Source organism: Anas acuta, chromosome Z (assembly GCF_963932015.1).
Source record: "Anas acuta chromosome Z, bAnaAcu1.1, whole genome shotgun sequence".
NCBI classification, from domain to species: Eukaryota; Metazoa; Chordata; class Aves; order Anseriformes; family Anatidae; genus Anas; species Anas acuta.
Genome location: NC_089017.1, coordinates 33499670 through 33519685, shown reverse-complemented (window position 1 = coordinate 33519685; position 20016 = coordinate 33499670). Strand labels below are relative to the sequence as shown.

Sequence of the window (20016 nt, the reverse complement as noted above, 5' to 3'; positions counted from 1 at the left end):
CCCTCCCTTCCTTCCTTCCTTCCTTCCTTCCTTCCTTCCTTCCTTCCTTCCTTCCTTCCTTCCTTCCTTCCTTCCTTCCTTCCTTCCTTCCTTCCTTCCTTCCTTCCTTCCTTCCTTCCTTCCTTCCTTCCTTCCTTCCTTCCTTCCTTCCTCTTCTTTGTTGTTTTTGTTTTCCTGTACCACAAGAATAGTAAAATAAAGTAATCAGAGCAGGGTGAGACTGGGAAAGGTTTGCACATGACCAAAACTGTCAGAGTTGTATGAAACAACATATGTATGTACATATGTATGTAGTTGTATGAAACTACAGTTGTAAGAAACTTTTTTTGGCAGGGGGGTTCGACACAACAATCTTTTGAGGTCCCTTCCAACCCCTTAAATTCTGTGAAAATTAAAGAATATATTTATATTTACTTTTATCATCTAAGGCATATATGTATCATTTTGTTGTTGTTATAATTGTTTCTTTTTTTTTCCTCCCCTCCCCTCCCCTCCCCTCCCCTCCCCTCCCCTCCCCTCCCCTCCCCTCCCCTCCCCTCCCCTCCCCTCCCCTCCCCTCCCCTCCCCTCCCCTCCCCTCCCCTCCCCTCCCCTGTAAAAAAAAAATTGTCTTGTAAAGAATTAATTCTTTTCTATCTGCACAAAATTAAATAAAGTAAAAACCAACAACTTGAACATTTGCATATTAAGCCAAGAAACTGCTACAGTAAACTTGCATAGATGTGGGATTAAATGAAGGAAAGAGCTGAAATATAAACCTTATGGTCAGACATTCGGAGAGCTAAGAGAAAAAAAAAAAAAGAATCCTGTCAAACTCACCAATGCAACCTTTTCACATGAAGTCTTTGTTTTACAAAGTTAACCAATAGTTAACCAATTATTTCTGGTTGGGCAGCGATGTCTTCACATGAATTATTTTGGGTTTTCATTCTAGTGTAATTTAATTTAATTTAATTTGATTTAACCATTTTGCTTTGTTTTGCTTTATTATATAAAAAATATCAGTTATTTTACATTAGATAGAAAAATAGCTGAAGACACATCAAAAAACACCTCTGACATAGCCCTAGCTTGCTACAGTCATAGAATCATAGAATCATTAAGGTTGAAAAAGTCCTCCAAGATCATCTGGTCCAACAATACCCCTACACCAGTATTACCTACTAAACCTTGTCCCTAAGCACCAATTACAGCATGGAGTAAACCTTTTTTTTTTTTTCCCATTAAATAATTGATATCATATCTGTCTCACAAGTAAATATATCAAAATTCTAATTGCTGCAGAAAAACAATTGATGGCCTGTGTGTACGTCATGTATGTAATTCATATATAGTTTTTGCAAATATTTAGTTTATTTTTTTTCTTTTTCCTCTCTCTGTGGTGGAGTGGCACTGGTCCAGTTCTGTCTGATGCTTGGACTGATGGTAAATTGTCATGCATCCTGAAGAGTGGTGTGTTCATCACTGAACAATCACAATTACCCTTTTCTTTACCACCCACATAAGCTGGTTTTCTCTTGAGAATCACTGCCATAATGCATCTAAATTTTAGTGAAATCTACATCCTGGTTCCTCTTCTCTTGCATTCCATTCCAGTGGTTGATTATGCAAGAAAAGTAGACCAACAGCTCTATTGAAACATAGAAATGAATACATTAATGGCACTTATGACCAGACATTGTGTTCCAAGAATTATATATTTAAATACCCTTATCAAATTGTTTGCATAAAAGCACTGTGTTAGCTTCAGCTGAAGAGAACTTTCTTTTGGGATAGATATTTCATATCTGGAGAAAGTAAATAATGAACAGACACGAAGTTAATAAATAAATAAATAAATAAAAATAAAGGTTTTGGACATAACTTTCTGAACACCAGGGCAGTGCTGGAATAAAACTTGTTTTCCATTTAGCGTATAGACTGTATCGTTAGGGACTTGACTCAGTTGACTAGTGAAAACAAACCACTCAAACAGGTACCTATGCTTGGCAGCTGAACAGAACTCTTGGAGTGCATGTTTGGTATTTAAATTCGAGAGTGTTTTTTTTATTCCAGGAATTTAGTATTATCTATTCAGAAACCATTTTCTGAAGACAACCATTTGTTGTCTTCAACAGCAATAAAAATTGTCTTCATTTGTTCTGTAATTGATTAGAACTGCATTCTGAAGTTCATATTTTCAATTTTTTTTCATTACTATGATTTTAATTTCAAGTTTTATTAAAAAAATAAAAAAGGAGGATGAGGAACTGAAATATTTTTGTACAAGAGGTAGTACTTTAAAACAACTGCTGAATAATACTTTGAGCTGCGACAGTGTGAAGTTAATTCTGGATCCTGGTCTTGCCTGAAAACTTCCGTATTTTCAGAAAAACAAACAAACAACAACAACAACAAAACATTTCTCACAAGCTTTGGCTCTAAAATTCCTGGTTTTCCATCTCCTTATATAAAAACTAAAATTAATGGAAACACTATTTTGAACAGTGTAAAGGAAAAGAATTTCATTTTGTTCAAAACTCAAGGGTAAGGAGACTTTCCTATGAATGATTTAACAAATATGTTTTCCATTCTGTGTTTGATAGCTTTCAATTTTCCATGAAAGCTTGGCATTTCACTCACATATGTTGATTATTGTGATACTTGACATTTCTTAGAACAGTTTTCACGTTTTGAATAAAATTGGTACAATTTCTGTGTTCTTAACTATCTTGATTCTTCAGAAAAATGAACTTGCAAGGAAAGAGCTCTATAATAATGGAAGCTTGAAAAGGAAAGTTGTCATTATGCTCTTGTAAAATATCATCAAGTTATACAAGATTATGAAGAGAGAGGAAGAGAGAAGGCAATTGAAATTTCAATTGAAAATGGAAATATTTTTGAACATTGGATTGCATCGTCTGATGCAGAACAACAAGAAAGATGCCACAATTTTCCACTCTCACAGCTCTTATGAGGTCACATCAACTTTCATTCTTCCACAGATACTGCTATTTTGAGCCAACAAACCTACTCAGAACTTCATCACGTCAGAAGGTGTTCTTTGATTTAAGAGTATGAGAGTAGGGGGCACTTAAAAAAAAAAAAAAAATCGCTAAGTATAAGTGAGATATTATTTATATTATTTATGAAAGTGGTTCCTAGAATCTGGAATGAAGAGCTCCCTAAGTGGAAGTAGGATAGAGCTGATTTTGAATTACTTAAAAACATGCCAGAAATGAAAATGGACCCATAAAGGTAGATTATTTCTGAACCCTTATAGTATTGAGGAGGAGATAGGGTTATTTCTTTACCAGAAAGAGTTGAGTACTTCCTGTTTTTATAGGGAGAAATTGTAAAATGGAGCTTAGAGTTAAAGTAGAAATGGACCATAACATTGAGAAACTTTACATAAGGAAAAATAAGGTTTTTATTTCTTTGTTCATTTGAAAGTGTACTGACTATATTTAGAGGTAGCAAGCCACATTTGTGTAGTGGTGGGTCTTGTAGTTATGGTGGTCTTTAAAAAAATGAGAAGTAAGGTTTTCAGGAAAAGTTGGTAACTTTCATTACAGCAACAATCCATGCAGTTGCAGTCACTGTGAGCTTTATTTAAGAAAGTTAGTGATGAAAGTTATTTCTCTAGAGAAACATAATGTTAACACTCTAGTGAGAAAAGGCTAGCACTCTGAGAACAATTCCAGTTTATCAGGATATTTGGAAGTAATAATTCAAATAATTAATGTAATTTAAAATACACTTAGAAGTTATATATATGTATATATATGCATATATATATATATGCATATGCATAATACATATATATGTATTATGCTGTATTGGAACTAGTTCTCTGGATTTTTGGTTTCTCTTTTGCAGACAATAATATAATGTAGCAGAGGGTTTGGTCAAGTAGTGATTATTGAAAAAAAGTATGAGAAAAGAGTTGACCTGGAAGGTGTGACTTACTCTGTACTTGTGACACACTATTTCCTACTCTTGCAGGCCTGCAGTAAATGTTTGTCTTTATTTATTTATGCAGTGCCAACAACTTAAAAAGAGGTTCCAAGCCTGTGTAAGTGTACTGGGTCTGGCTGGGATGGAGTTAACTTTCCCTGCAGCAACTCATACAGTTCTGCACATATAGCTAGAACAGCATTGGTATCACATCAGTGTTTTTTCTACTGCTGAGTGGTACTGGACTCTAACTCCCCAAGGGGCCAGCAGGCTGGCACTAGGCAAGAAGTGGGGAGGGGACATCACCAGAGCAGCTGACATAAACCAACTAAAGGGATATTTCATACCATGTGGTGTCACACTCAGCAATATAAGGTGGGAAAGGTGAAGGAGGCATCTGTCTTCCCAAACAGTGGCTACACGTACTGAGGCTCTCTTTCAAGGACGTGGCAAGGATCGCTCATTGGTGGGAAGTAGAGAGTAATTTCCTTTCTCTTTCTCTGTACTTCCATACAGCCTATGCTTTTTTTGTTTGTTTGTTTCCCCCTCTCCCCTTTCCCTTTAGTTAAATCATTTAATTAATAACAATTTTTCCTTAATAATTATTTTTCCTTCAATTAAATTATCTTTATCTCTACCCATGAGTTGTTTTTTTTCCTTTTCTTCTTCCCCTCCTCTTCTGAGGAGAGGAAGTGAGAGAGCAGTTCTGGTGGAGTTCAGCAGCCTAGCAAGGCAAAAGCACCACAGTACTATAAGAACTCTATTCTGAAGTGCTATGGTAAAACATATCTGCTGTTGTCACATAGAGAATGCTTTCAGTTTTTGATTATTTTCTGTAACTTTTGACTGCAGTTTAGGAAAAAGAAATAAAATATGCTGCAATTAATTTCAGTTTTTGTCCATACTGCAGTGCATAGATCATATTGCAGTATAATTTTGTAGTTGTTCTTTAATCAACTTTTGTTTGCAATTTTCTTATTCTTTTATGTAATTTCTTATTCTTTTGTGATCCAGCTATGGTTACCAAGCATGGGCGTTGTACTGTGGAGTTGCATATTAGCCAGTTATAGAGAAATCTTTATCAGAACAGATGACTATTTAGGAACTTCCTTGTTTTCTTTTTAAACTGGAAGTTCATTTTCCTATTTCCCAATAAAACAAAATGGGATCATTGAAGAATTTCACAACATCTGTTACAGCTGTAGAATCCAAAACTGGCATAACAGATGGCAAGAGGAAAAAAACAAAAACAACTCACACCCTGTCCCCTTCCCCCCCCCAACCTTCCCTGTTTAGAGCAGATAATTTAGTTCTTTACATCACTTCAACATGGAAGAGATCAGGAAGACTCCCAGACTGAATACTGTTTATGAATAAATTTGAGATATTGTCTCAAAATATAAACCTCAAAAGAGGTTTTAGAACAAATCAGCACCAGTAGGAGGAAACTGCCAGCCAGCTTGTGATGTAACTCAACCAAGAGATTTAACAGAACTAAACTTGAAATGGCTGAAAATTTTCTGGATATTTGACTACTTAGATCCTTGGTCTTGACAAGGATGGCTTTTGATGTGTATATCTATCTATCTATCTATCTATCTATCTATCTATCTATCTATCTATCATCTGTCTAACGAAAAGTCTTGGTTTAATCAAACTGCAAGTAAACTGAGAAGCCTAAGTGTTTCATGATTTCTTTCCCCTTTCTCCCCCGTCCCTTCCACTCCAGGATGTCTTGTCTTCTATCTCCTTTAATTGAATAATTCACAGTTCTGTATTGTGCCCTTTGGGGCGTTAACAATCCGGTTAATCTTGCACTGTTCCACGGTGTCAGTGGAAGGTTGATTATTAGAGTGATTACAACATAGACACAACCGTGTGACTGAAAAAAGCTGTCTGCTGGTGTATGCTTTCACCTCAGCCCATGTAGAAATTGTACAACCATGCAATAACATGCTCTAAAAGATACAGTATAGTCCATTGTGATTCACTGCTTTTATTGTATTAGTTACAGAGGTAACACAATGTTCTCACTGCATAATTACTTTTGAAAGGCAAAGACAAAGAAAAGTCAAATACTTGGGCTGTCTACCATGGTGAGTGTTGCTAACTGGACAGGCATCTCTCAGCAAGGTCTTTAAAAACAAACAATTTTCCTTTTGTGTACAGATTTGTTTTGTCCAAAATAACTGAAGCTAAGAGTACAACTTTTACTCCCCACCCAAGCCCTATTTCCATGGAACAGAGCTGTTCATGTTTCATGAAAGAAAAATACATTTTGGAGACACTTTTCTGATCTTGTAGAAATTAATAATTTTAGATAGCAAAAGCTTAGTGAATCCCATCCACTTACTATTCCTGTTTGTCTCAAATATCTAGACTCCTTTGTTCAGTCCCATACTCTTTGAGGTTATAATACTGTTGTGTTTTTTTTTCTCCTTTTTTTTTTTTTTTTTCCCCCAAGATGTCTTTTGAATATTTCATAAAGTGAGTAAAATTTTCAAAACACTTAAACACCCACATACAGTTTCTCACAGTGAACCATGGGCTTGTAATTCTTCCAATTCATTTTGCACCCGAGAGGTACTATGGAAAGTGTTTCTGTGCTCCAAGCTTTTTATTCAGTGCTCCTCTTTAAAATGAGAAACTTGTTCTACTCTTTGCATGTCTCTTACTGTTCCTTTTTTTTGTTGGCCACCTAAAAATGTCAACGACAGAATTGTTAATTGCCAAAATACATATTTTACAATATGTGTTCGTTACATACCAAGAAAAATTTTCAGTGCATTAACTTGACATGATAGGCAAGGCAGTGATTTAAGGCAATCTTGGGGCTGCTCACTTTGAGATCCAACAACAGCAATATGATAAGGGCCTTACTGCACTCTGTTTTTTGTTGTATAATTAAATCAATTTTGTTGCATCATCTTTGGGTTTCTTTCAGCAGGGAAAACTCAGTTCAAACAATTACTGTCTGTTTTACATTGATACAAATTCTGATAAGACTATTTCATTTGTTACATACCACTGAACAAGAAGTCTGTGCTCTCCCAACTATCAGATGTATGAGCATATTAAAGTACCTTTTGTTGTAACTCAGCCATCAAGATATGTAATTTTAGTGTAAATTTACCATTTGTATACAAGCAGTAAAATGGATAGACAGATGTAAAAGTCTAACATGAATCCTTTCATACATAGGAAGGTGCAACTATATAATTGACTAGTTAGCAGAGAATGTTATCATTTCATGTAAATGTGCTTAAGAGTTGATATAATATATAATGCAGATCTCTGTATATTATTTCTATTGAGATTTGCTTTTTGGCAAAAAGTTGCATGTACAGACATCACAGGATATCCTTCAGAGCAAATCTCAATCCCTTAATAGATAGGAAAAAGAAATAATTTTTAAATACATTCCAAAAATCTTAATAACTGGTTTTAAACCGTATGATATTATATATTGTAGTATATTACCTTGATTTCCATTTCAAACTTCTGCATAAGTTCCTCTGCATGGTGACTTTTCTCCTCAGAACATATATTTTTATGATCTTCTGGGCAGTTCCGTTAGTTATACAGTTATATAAAACAAATATAATATAACACAGTAAGTCTCTTAAATTAGAAATGTTCATTCTCTCAAAGACAGGTTCATAGCCCTTCTTATTTTCCTGCCTTAACCACTAAAAACATGTTGTCTGTTGAAGAATCATAGAAAAACTCAGCCAAATATTGGAAAAATAACTGGCCCTGTATCATCTTTGCAGCCCTCCACTGGACTCTTTCCAGAAGATCCCCATCTTTCATGTGCAGGGAAGCCTAGAACTGGACACAGTACTCCAGGAGAGGCCTGACCAGGACAGAGAAGAGGGGGAGGATCACCTTCCTTGGCCTCCTGTCCGCACTTCTTATAATGCATGCTGGGATCCCATGGTCCTTCTTGCCAACCAGGGCACACTGCTGGCTTATGGTCAACCTGTCGTCCACCAGGACCCCTAGGTCCTTCTCTGCAGAGCTCCTCTCCAGCAGGTTTGTTTACAAAGCCATGGCCCAGTCTTATAAATTCATACAGCAGTTTATTAAAATGCGCATGTGAATGCACAGGTGTTTCATGGGATTCTTTACGGTATCATTATCAGGAAGTATAAAAATAGGACAAGGTGTAATGGTTTTAAACTGTAAGAGGATAAATGCAGATTATACTTTCGGAATAGATTTGTTACTATTTTTTACTATGATGGTGGTGAGGCACTGGAACAGGCTGCCTAGAGAATGTCCCTGGAAGTGTTCAAGGCCAGGCTGGAAGGGGCTTTGAGCAAGCCAGTCTAGTAGAAGGTGTCCTTGCCTATGGCAGAGCGGTTGGAATTCAATGATCTTTAAGGGACCTTCCAATCCAAACCATTCTATAATTCTGATTGTAGTATGCTCTAGGTGTCTTTAATTGATGTACTCTGCTTTCTTATATTCAAAAGTTAGTTGTCTGAGCAAATTAGCTTTCTTTGAATTGACAGAAGGATTTCTCACCTGCCAAGGCTACATAAAGACAATCCCTTTTAATCCAGTTAGGGATTTTCCCTGTCTGGATACAATCGAAAACAATCTTCTCAGTTTCAACGTATTCAAATTCAGATTTTGCTTTCCCAAGATTTCTGAAAAGCTTCATTGAGAGCTCTGTCCTGTCATTGTTCAAAATAAAATGAAGTTTGTTAAGAACTAGTTACTTAACTACAAGAATAGTGCAATTGCCCAGAGTATGAGAAACATACTGTAAAAATGTAGGGAAAAAACAAATGTTGATGATGTAGCACAAGCCATCACACATTGGTTAAAACTTGCATATGACAGTTAAGCTGAAATGTTTTCCTGCTTTTTATAACAGATACTTCTAAGCTTGATTTAATTCTTAATGCAAGTGTAGACTTTTTTTTTTAAATTCAATTTCAAAACTATGCATGAATATTATAATAACATTCTCTAAAATGTATTTTCTTTATGTGGAAACAGCTCATTACTTTTCATTATTATTTCTTTCTCTACTTTATTAACTATCCAATATACCTTTTCTCATCCATGGGTTCATTTCCATAAAATACTTCATAGGACAGAATGTCAGCCTGAGCATTATTAAAGGCTTCTTTCCAATCAGCCCTTTCATTCTCGTTCTTTCTGATAAGCTGGCTGATATACTGTTGTGCCTCAGGGACATCACAATATATGGTGTGAACCTACCATGGATCAAAAATTAGATTACATTTTCTGCAAAGCATGCATATCTGTTTGCAGTTCATGATATTTAGACAACAAGGACAGAAAACCATGATTTTTTCATGGTGCCATTTTCATGCTTCACTAATTTATCTTTTAAAATAATGCTCAATAAAAAAAAAGTTGATCTAATCAGTTTTCCATAGCCTGACTTTCAGTGAGGAGTTAGCTTTCATTAATTCCATGTGTAATTCTTAAAATTTCAACTTAACCTTTGAATAAACGTATATGTACTGGCTCTGCCAGGGATGGAGTTAAATTTTCCCCACAACAGTCCATACAGAGCTGTGCTCTGTACTTACAGCTAGAACAGCACTGATATCTCACCAATGCCTTGTTGATCAGTGCATCAAGACTCTCTCCAACTTCCCCTCTCCACCCAAAGCCAGGAGACTGGGTGATGGGGCAAGAGATGGGGAGGAGACATTTTCAGGGCTGCTAAATCTACCAAAGAGGTATTCCATATCATAGGATGTTACACTCAGCAATAAAAGCTAGGAAAGGGGAAGGAGAAGGGGAGAGGCTTTCATTATGAAAATGTATGTCCTCCTGAACAACCACTCTGTGTATGGAGGCTCTGTTTCCCAAAACATAGCTGATCTTCACTCATCAACGGGAAATAGAATAATTGTTTTTTCTCTCTTTGCTTCCATACAACCTTTACTTTTATCTTTTCTTATTTTTTCCTTACTTTTTCTTTTAATCAACCTGTGAGCCTGTTGTTTTTTTTTTGTTTTGTTTTGTTTTTTTTTACCCACATTGTATTTTTTCTTTCCCTCTTCCTTCAAAGAGGATGAGTGAGAGATTCATTGTGCTGGAGTTTATCTGTCCATTAGGGTGAAAGCACCACAGTATGTAAGATAATTTTTTCTATGTAAGATATTTTTTTCCAATTTTAGAAAACTCAGCAAATCATTTTTCATTTTCGTTATCACTGAGTTCTTACCTTCTTGGCAAGATTTTTCAAGAATATTAGCATCTTGATTTGAGGTTTCATTGCTTTGTAGTATCTTCTTTCACTTTCTAGGGTCTCACTGACTTCTCTCTCTTGTTTCTGTATAGATTCCTGTATCTTTTGCAACATGATGTGTGCTTGCCAAAGAGGTTCTGTTTCCATTAAACATTCAGGCTTCTCTTCATCAGCTGCCTGGGAAGCAACAAAGATATTTCTTAAACACTAAGCCAGGATCTAGGTATTTTCTCCTTTCAATGAACTTTCCAAGATTTTAATAAGCAAGTGAGAGAAAAAATGGAGAAATACTAAAAAAGGAAAAGTTACTTAGTTACAATGCTTAGCATATTGATTTTGTAATTCAAAGTAGTAGGTCTTTAAAAGATTTTATAGCAAAATTTACATGATTATAAAGAAGACAACAGAACACTATCTGGTTCCAGAAGAATCAGACTTCATTACTGTGCTATTTTAATCATTAATCACCGATGTATCATTCTCAAGGAACGTATATTTTACAAGGCCCGTATGTTTTACTATCAGTTAGACCCTTGGTTTCCTTTAGCCTTTGCTAGGGAGAGTCAACCTGATTGCCTTTGAAACAATTGGAATAATGTTAAACCAAACCAGTTTAATTTCCATTTTTGTTCTCACTTGTTCTGCCTTTAATTTTAAAATCACTGGCACATCGGCTTTTTCTTCTTCTGTCTTTTCAGACTTTTGTTGAAGAATTTTTATCTGGAAATTCATGAGGTCACGCACTCTCTCCACATATAGACTGATGGTGTGAAGTCCCTGCAAAGCTGTATTGAAAATAATAGGGAAAGCAGGTAAGAAAAACTTGAGCATTTCTACAACTACACATTTGCTAGAATATTGTTTCACTGGGGTAAATTAATTCCTAGCATAAATTAAGAATTTACAATGCACAAATAAATTATAATAATCAAGAATTATATTACAGAATTCTACTCAAATGTTGAAATAAGCCTACTCAAAACTGCTGCTGACTGTAATAAGTGCTGCTGACTTATGCTAAGGAGTTTGGAGTCATGACAGACATTAATTCTAGCTCCAACGTTCTTCAATAATTTGATCTGAAACACATTATTGCAATCAAATGCTTATAGTAACTTCAGATAGCATACATTACAAAGTAAGAAAAACAGGAAAGAAGCAGGGCAGATAAAGAAATTTTGTGTCCAAAATATGAAACTCACTCAATGTGTGCTGGGTATAAAGATGGTTTATTTTTTTTGACAGATTTTCTAGAATGGAGACCTGCAAGACAAGAAAGGATGAGACAAGAAAAGCAGTGTTACCAAATTTTCTTATGTTTCCTTGATGACAATATGTTAAACATGGTGAATTAATGTTGCCACTGATAGCCACAACCTAACTAAATTGGTTGTTGTGTACATGTATTTATTGCTAGGAAAAACAAAAACAAAACATATAACAAAACAAACAAACAAAAATGAACAAAACAACACAGAAGTAAAACAGATACTTCTCAAACACAGACATTTTTGCAACAGCCCGTACCAAAATGTCGTATGTTTATAATAGCACCTTCCCACATTACCAGAATGAAAAATGTGATAAAATTTACATTGAAAGACTCTTGAACCTATAGAAAAGAAAAAGCCTCTGGCCACACAGTGTTTGTTTGTTTGTTTGTTTATTTCACTGTTAGTCAATTGGAAATAAGGCAATATTGTGGTAGATATTGTTAGAAATGTACGAAAAACAAGCAAACAAACAACTTTAAATACTGGTGCTATGCAGAATGTAATCAGAAGATGGTGCTGCATTACTAAACAAATACTCCTGTTTGAGACCTTCACTCTGAAATTCTACAGAAACCTGCATTCAATTTCATAAATGAGAGACAATCTGACTTTGAGACTCTTTTTTTTTTTTTTCCTTCAGTGGTTTTTTAGATGATCCTGAATATATGATACCAGTAAAATGAAAATTGGCTGGTTACAGAAAGACTTGTACGTATTATATGTAAACCAGAACTCTATTCAGAAAATAACAGACAATATCTAAACCATGTTCACAGACTCTATCTGTAATAAAAATAAAATAAAATATATAATAAAATTAAATCTTTATTTTTTTTTCAGTCATAAGAATTTCAGAATTTATGGTGAACCTGAAATAACTTTAACATCAGAAGGGGGATTCTATAGGTAAATCTGAGGAGAGCAATTCTGACAAGCCATCACTAAAAAACTAGCAGGTCAAACCGGACAAAACTTTTTCAATACAACTACTAAAAGGAAAACCAGTAGAGATTATTTCCACAGACAAACATCTGCAAGTAGATTTAGGGAAGAACTACACACTGGAATATTCAGAAGGCTGTACTTTTTCACTGTGCGTGCAGCCAAACTGGAACTGCTAGTATTTCTGAGCCCATGCTGGCAATTTCATGTTAGAGGAAAAACAACTGGAATAAAGTACATAATTTGAACATGCATTTGGGCTTCAGTCCTGAGAGCAGACTGGAATAGAATTACTGATATTAGCCGTAGCAACCTATTTTATTCTTTAAACATATAGCCTTTTATTGAACAGTACATAACAGTGAGCACTCCATGACTTAAATAAAACATAACTTTGTTTGCCTTTCAGAACTAAAAACAAAGGCATTCTCTGTTGAACTCTACGATTCATGGCAGTGTGTGGTGTTACAGCCTCAATATATTCCCTAATGAAATAGGTCTTTCAGTCCTCCTCCTCTTCCTTTTCCTTCTCCTCCTTCTCCTTCTCTGTAAGAAGAAACTTCCCTCTTATTCTTCCCCTCTGTCTCCGCCTTCTTCCCTCCCTCTCTCCAGTAAAAGAATCATTACAATGAAAAAATGAGTGTAACAGAATTGTTATGATCTTGCAGTATATACATGTATATATATATATATATATATATATATTAAAGTTCTTCTGTCGTGAACACCTGATAATGATTCTATACAGAAATACAGAACAAAGTTTAAGCGTTACAAAACTGTCTGACAATGTGGCTGCAAAACAGTTTGGCCAAGATGAAAAGAATGGAAACACTCATTTTAACCCAGTACAATGCCTACTTTCTCAACATTTGCTTCTATCTATAGACTTTTTCTGTGCCTGCAGCCATCTCAGATATTTAGCAAACAGAATTTGCATTATCAGAAAGAAATATTGCAAAACTTGAGAAACTTAATGATGTCTATTTTTCCTTGGTAATACCACTCAAGTTATTTTTGGAGCACAGGTCAAACAGCTGCATTGGAATATTGTAATATTGTTCATTCGCTAAATTAAAAAAAAAAAAAAAAAAAAAAAAAAAAAAAAGCTTTACTGTGGTTTTACAATTTTTCAAAAGACCTGAAGTGGAAAAAGACAGAGAAATGACAATCGCAATTTTTAGTGGAAAAATAACATAGTATGCCAAAAAAAAAAAAAAGTCTTCTTCACTGGTGTCTAATGTCCCCAAAATCACTTGGATTCTCTAAAACAAGCCAGGTGTCTAGCAGTTTAATCTTAGCTGACTTAGATGTACATATCTAAAGGTGGACAATGTGGTTTTCAGGGTCACTTAGGTTCTTGGGAACAGCACAAACTGTGAAATGGAATAAGAACAAATTGAAATAGAACCAAAAAATTTTTATTTATTTATTTATTTTACCTTTTGTTCTTCCCATTTTTCTGTTTGTTGCTTCATTTGGTGAATAAGATCTTCTTTGTCTTGGCTCAGTTGTCTGTTTCTTTCCCTCAGGCTCTGAAGGTAGTAGAAAAAGAGATCACAATTACAAAGTTTCATTATGCAAAAAGACCTTTAGTTTTGTTGCTGTTGTTTTTGATTTATTTTTTTAGTTTGGTTGCTTTTATTTTTCCATATATGTTGAAACATTATTTGGACTATCCTGTTAAGTCCTGGGGATTTTGCAAAATAAATAAATAAATAAATAAAAATCGACCAATTTACAAAACAAATGCAAGCAGGGGTAGTTTGATTCTACAGACACTTCTTAGAGGCTGGGACAGGCAGAAATTTTTCATTGGTAGCAGAATACAAGGAGGAAAATAAATATTTAGGAAAATAAACCTTAGTGTGTGTTTATCAAGAGAAAAGCATTAGATATCGTAAATATTTAGTGAATATCTTTACACTTCTGTTTCATAAAAACATAGCTATTTACAAGTGTCTAAGCACAGACAATATGAGACAACCTTACACTGAATTTTAATCAGGAAAGTCAAGATATGAAAACTGTTCTGAAAACACTGTGTAAGGCTTAACTGCCCTCCAGAAGGAGACAGCAATGGTTTTGTGGTAATTTCACAAAATGTGTGTCTTCAGTTGACTGTCCCTAAGAAGAAAGCATGACTTATATAACCCCTTTCTACAATACCTGGAACTTCCTGTTGCTTTTATCCCCATGTCAAAACTGTACTTCTTATTTACCTTAACAGTATTTTGCCAATGTGTACTGTTCTTGTTCATCAGTTCACGGTAAGCTTCCAGCTGGGATTTCAAACTCCTCATTTTGTCACCATAAAGTTTCTTTATAGTAGTTACAGACTGCTCCTATGTTACAAAATATAATTGAAAAAATGAGTTTAAACATAAAAGCTAAGCATGATAAAGTAACATTTTCCATAACAGCTAAATATTAGTTCTCTTTCTCAAATGTGTTTTGTTGCCTGCAATATTTCTTGTTGATCACAGGAATTTCTTGTTGATCACATTCTCTCCCGCTCTCTCCCCGCCCTGATACCTCCCTCCTCCCTCCTCTGTCCCCCCCTCTTCGTCACTCCCTTCCCCCCTCTCTTCCTCCCTCCTCTCTCCCCCCACTTCTATCCTCGCCCCTCCTCCCCCTTCCTCCCTCCCTTCCTCCCTCTCTTTCTCCCTCCCTTTCTCCCTCCTTCCTTGTTAATGCCCCTGCCCTCCCCTTTCTTCCAGAAGAAATCAGCCTTTCTCTGAGCAGGCCACAATCAATTCATTTTAGGGTTAGCTAAGCAATTTTAAACAAATTTAGGTTTTATCAGAAAATAAAAACTGTGAAGTATAACATACAAGCAGTACATAAAATAACTCTTAACAAAAGAACCCATCTAATTAAGGCAATAAAATTGTATGAGAAATACAAGCAAATCAGAAATATTAAAAAGCATGGATATTTCCAGTGCTCCTAGGAATGACTTCACTTTCAAAGATTTATAGCACATTACAGAAGCCATAAAAAAGAGGTTCTGTGAAAAAAAGAAAAAAGAAAAAAAAGTTCATTACGGTTCCTGTGTTTGCATCTGTGCCCAAGAGGCAATTTTCGCACACTGTGTGTCTATGTTCTTCCTGTTTTCTAACTGTTTCTGTCCTTCTCTGCCCCTAGTAATCTACAAAATCAATTGAAAGTATATGATGTGACTGCATGAGGGTGATATTCCTAGTGAAGCATGGTGCTGGATTTTCATGTACTGCAGTTTGTGCATATGTGATAAGCAATTGTACACTGCATCCAGGGAACACTCAAATTTGCTTTACAGTCCAAAGATTTTACTCATTTTCCCTTGGAGGTTCCACAAATAAATAAATAAATAAAATAAGTAAAAAATAAAATAAAATCTCTTCCCTTTGTGTTCTGTCTAGGTAGAATAAAGTTTATTTGTATGAAAAACATGCATCTAACTAGGAACTAAGTGGCTGATTTGTGCTGGGTTGGAGAAGAATGATGGGATGAATCAAAGATGAGGCAATGGATGAATAAAAAGGTTTCAGCACAATGTACACAAAGATGCCTGTAATTTTGACTTGGGAGAGAGTTACTGACTAATGGAATGTACAAATGCTTCCGCTAGGAAAAGCCTATCACTGTGGGGCTGTGGTCATAGGCCTGGAATCTATGGATCCTCACTGTAACATTGAGGGGGATTACAGGTGAAGGGACTCTGCTATTTTCTGAGCTACACTGACAAAATACAGAAAAAAAAAAAAAAAAAAAAAAAACCTGAAAGATCTGTGCAGATCTGTGTAGATGTGTTGACAGAAGTAATCATTTGAGCATTGTTTTATGCATCAGCCAGGATGAAGATTCAAAGAGAAGTTAACAATCCTATCCATATTTTGGAAATGACTGTGTTCTATTTGTATAATGCTATGCCGTATGTTGTTTTGTTTGTGGATTGTTTCTTTCCTTTTTTAATGTTTTATTTATTTATTTATTTTGCCATTCACTTTACTGGGCTCATTAGCTTAGTTAACTTCAGGAAAATTGTCATACACCAAGCTAACCAAAGAGTGGACCTATTCATTCCAAATGGAAAAAGAAAGGAAGAAAAGTGCAAAATAAAAGACAATATATCCACAGAGAAGAAGGATGAAAAACTTTTCACTTTAGCAATGAAGACAGGAATTACAGGTTGATGGTACAGATGAAGGTGACATTTAACTGGAAACTTCAGTAACAATAAAGTTTGGAAAATCTCAGCAAATGTGCCAGTCTAAATATTAAGAATGGGAAAGGGTACAATAAATACACAAATAGAATAAAGTAGACATAGGTGAAAATAAGACCATATTTCACAAAGCTGTAAAATAAACTACATTGACAGATATTATTTCTGGAGAAATGATGCAATGGGTTGCTGAATGAATATGCAAATGTGAATGAAGTAGATTTAATCCTCCTGTGTCACTTTGACTAATGATGTGACACAACAATTGAAATGCTCCAGAATAATTACCTTGCTTTGGTTTTCCTTCTTTGTATTTTCCAATTGTCTGATTATCTTCAGGTGTTTGCTTTTCATTTCCTGCATGTCTTTTACAATCTGCAGAGGATGAAAGAAATAATCAACGCATAGCACTAGAGATGAACTCCAATCATCAAAGAATTATGATGTACATTTCTCAAAGTGACAGATACTGTACAAGCCTGATTTCAAAGCAGATAAATAGCTTGGACTGCAGATCAAAATTTTGAGGTTTCAAAAATTAGAAATTATGTTACATTATTGAATAAATATTTGTACATTTATTCACTTAAAATGGATTTTCTGGTTCTAGTACTACAACTTCACCTCTACATGTCTATTGTAGTGATCTGAACTGAGTACAGAAGACAGTCATTACAATAATTCTAAAGTTCTTGAAAAGGAAAAACTGCATTGTGAAGCTTACTACTAGAAATAATAATAATAATTATTAATAATAATAATAATAATAACAATAATAATAATAACAATAATAATAATAATAAAAGAGATTACATTATTACATTTATGAGTTAGATAACACATTGCACACATACTTGATTGCATATTGCAGGTGGCTGTTTTTGGTTGTTTATTTTTTTCTTTTTTGTTTGTTTGTTTTTTTATCTGAAAAACTGCAAAATTGATATAATTTCAGGATTCACTACAGGCATTTCTCAATAATAAAAACTGATACATACACCAAAGACTGACAAAGTGACCTTTCTCTTTGTTTGAAAATGAGTCACTTAAGCTTAACATTGCATCAAGACTCTTAGTGACTCAGTTTTATTCATTCTGTTTCTAATCCAACTCATAATAGTCACAAAAGGAAAATTCCACTATTTCCCACATCAGTGCAGACACTCTGGCTGTCTACTTTTCTTTTTGCATCCCTGTCTTGTAGGTGCAATGTCAAATTACACAACGTTGATACTAGTTGCATTTTAAATGAGTCTTGACAGATACTACAGGATGAATCACAGCAATAATGAGCATTAATTTGTGTAAATTATAAAAAATTGAGAGCTTTTCCAGAGATATTCTTGGTTTAAGTTTAATATGATCCAGCTTCTTCTGACAGCAGCTCAGACCAAATGAAACTGAACAGAAAAATCTCTAAAAATAAAGATTTTTAGAGGAGGCGTGATTTTAAATGGTTGAGTTGGGTAACATCATTCCACAATGACAGATCAAATCTTTATGAGGATTTACAAGCAATTAGTTTTGGAGTGAAAAATCTCTACAGTATGACACTGTCACAACTCAAACAATATAAAGAAGCAGAAGAAATGTAGTATTACAAAATACTGTCTTATTCCTCACCAAAATGAGTATTGCAGAAGTAGAATTTTAAAAAGACACGATTAAAATGTTCAGAGACAAGAAAAGCCTATTCTAGGAAAGATTCAGACAACTTTATTGCTCTTATCACACAAAGAGTTGTGAGTCATGTTGACTACATTGCTCCAGGTATTTTAACTTATTTGTAATAGCTAGCGCCAAAGGTCTGTATCCTGTACCACAGAAATCACCACAGATATTTTTTGATACAAAACAAAAGGATAAAAGTACAAGAAAGTCTAGTAGAAAAACTAATGAAACAGGAATGTATATATAACTACACGCATACATATACATACACATATTGTATATTATAAAATAAACTGTCTAAGGAGAAAATGTAAAGTAATACTAGCTATTAGAAACAGAACCATTGAATATCCCAAGTTGGTCAAGGACTCACAAAGATCACAGAATCACAGAATTTTAGGGGTTGGAAGGGACCTCAAGAGATCATTGGGTCCAACCCCCCTGCCAAAGCAGGTTCCCTAGAGCAGGTAGCCCAGGTAGGTGTCCAAATGGGCCTTGAATATCTCCAGAGAAGGAGACTCAACAACCTCCCTGGGCAGCCTGTTCCAGTGCTCCGTCAACCTCACTGTGAAGAAGTTCTTTCACATGTTGGTGCAGAACTTTCTGTGCTCCATTTTGTGGCCATTGTCCCTTGCCCTGTCCTCACAAATCACTGAAAAGAGGTTGGCCAAATCCCTGTCTCCCACACTAAAGATACTTGTAAACATTGATGAGATCCCCTCTCAGTCTTCTCTTCTCAAGGCTGAACAGACCCAGGTCTCTCAGGCTTTCCTCACGGCGGAGATGCTCCAGGCCCTGTATCATCTTTGCGGCCCTCTGCTGCACTCTTTGCAGGAGATCCCTGTCTTTTTTGTACCGGGGAGTCCAGAACTGGACACAGTACTCCAGGTGAGGCCTGACCAGGGCAGAGAAGAGAGGGAGGATCATCTTCCTTGTCCTCCTGGCCGCACTTCTTTTAATTCATGCCAGGATCCCATTGGCCAGCCATGTTCGACCTGTCGTCCACCTGGACCCCCAAGTCCTTCTCTACAGAGCTCCTCTCCAGCAGGTCATCCCCCAGCCTGTACTGATACTTTGGGTTGTTCCTTCCCACATGCAGGACTCTACACTTGCTCTTGTTAAACTTTGGTTTCTTCCTGCCCAGCTCTCCGGTTTGTCCAGGTCTTGCTAAATGGCAGCACAGCCTTCAGGTCTGTCAGCTGCGCTTCCCAGCTTTGTATCATTGGCATACTTGCTGAAGATGGACACTATTCCCTCATCAAGGTCGTCGATGAAGATGTTGAACAAGACCAGCACTAACCCCTGGGGAACACTGCTAGTACAGGTCTCCAACTGGACTCTGTGCGCCGATCATCACCGTCTGAGCTCAGCCAGTCAGACAGTTCTCAACCCACCTTACTGTCCACTCACTTATCCCACGCTTTCGCAGCTTTGCTAGCAGGATGTCATGAAAGACAGTACCAAAAGCCTTGCTAATGTCAAGGTAGATGACATCCACTGATCTCCCCCCATCTACACATCTGATGATGTCATCATAGAAGGCAACGAGGTTGGTTGAGCACAAGTTCCCTTGGAGATTTGTGCATTGGTATACAGGCACTTTAGGGAAGCAGCAGGCACAGTTACCTCCAGATCATTGAGTACAACTCCTGGCTCCACACAGGGCCACCAAAAAATCAAACCACATGTCTAGAGTGTTGTCCAGATGCTTCTTAACTCCAGTTTGCTCAGTGCCATAACCAC

General features: G+C 35.9%; 1 protein-coding gene across 2 annotated transcripts; it reads right to left on the bottom strand.

The window, feature by feature from the left end:
* Nucleotides 1-6356: 6356 nt before the first annotated feature.
* Nucleotides 6357-14926, bottom strand: LOC137848334 (uncharacterized). Of its 2 annotated transcripts, none has more exons than XM_068667358.1 (9): nt 14615-14926; nt 13835-13927; nt 11379-11439; nt 10813-10961; nt 10153-10353; nt 9000-9166; nt 8466-8617; nt 7416-7495; nt 6357-6633 (listed from the first exon to the last, which is right to left on the bottom strand). In XM_068667358.1, exons 1-9 carry the CDS (start codon nt 14693-14695, stop codon nt 6607-6609), a joined length of 1011 nt encoding a protein of 336 aa, XP_068523459.1. In that variant the 5' UTR covers nt 14696-14926; the 3' UTR covers nt 6357-6606. The 2 variants fall into 2 exon arrangements, with proteins under 2 accessions (XP_068523459.1, XP_068523460.1); XM_068667359.1 differs by having other exon boundaries at nt 7416-7492.
* Between the last annotated feature and the right edge of the window lie 5090 nt (nt 14927-20016).

Coding starts and splice junctions, on each gene's coding strand:
- LOC137848334 (XM_068667358.1), bottom strand. CDS start 14,695: ATGAGGAGTTTGAAATCCCAGCTGGAAGCTTACCGTGAACTGATGAAC. Junction 10,962..11,378: donor TTATACCCAGCACACATTGA/GTGAGTTTCATA, acceptor TTTTCAATACAG/CTTTGCAGGGACTTCACACC. Junction 9,167..10,152: donor TGAAAAATCTTGCCAAGAAG/GTAAGAACTCAG, acceptor GATCCATGGTAG/GTTCACACCATATATTGTGA.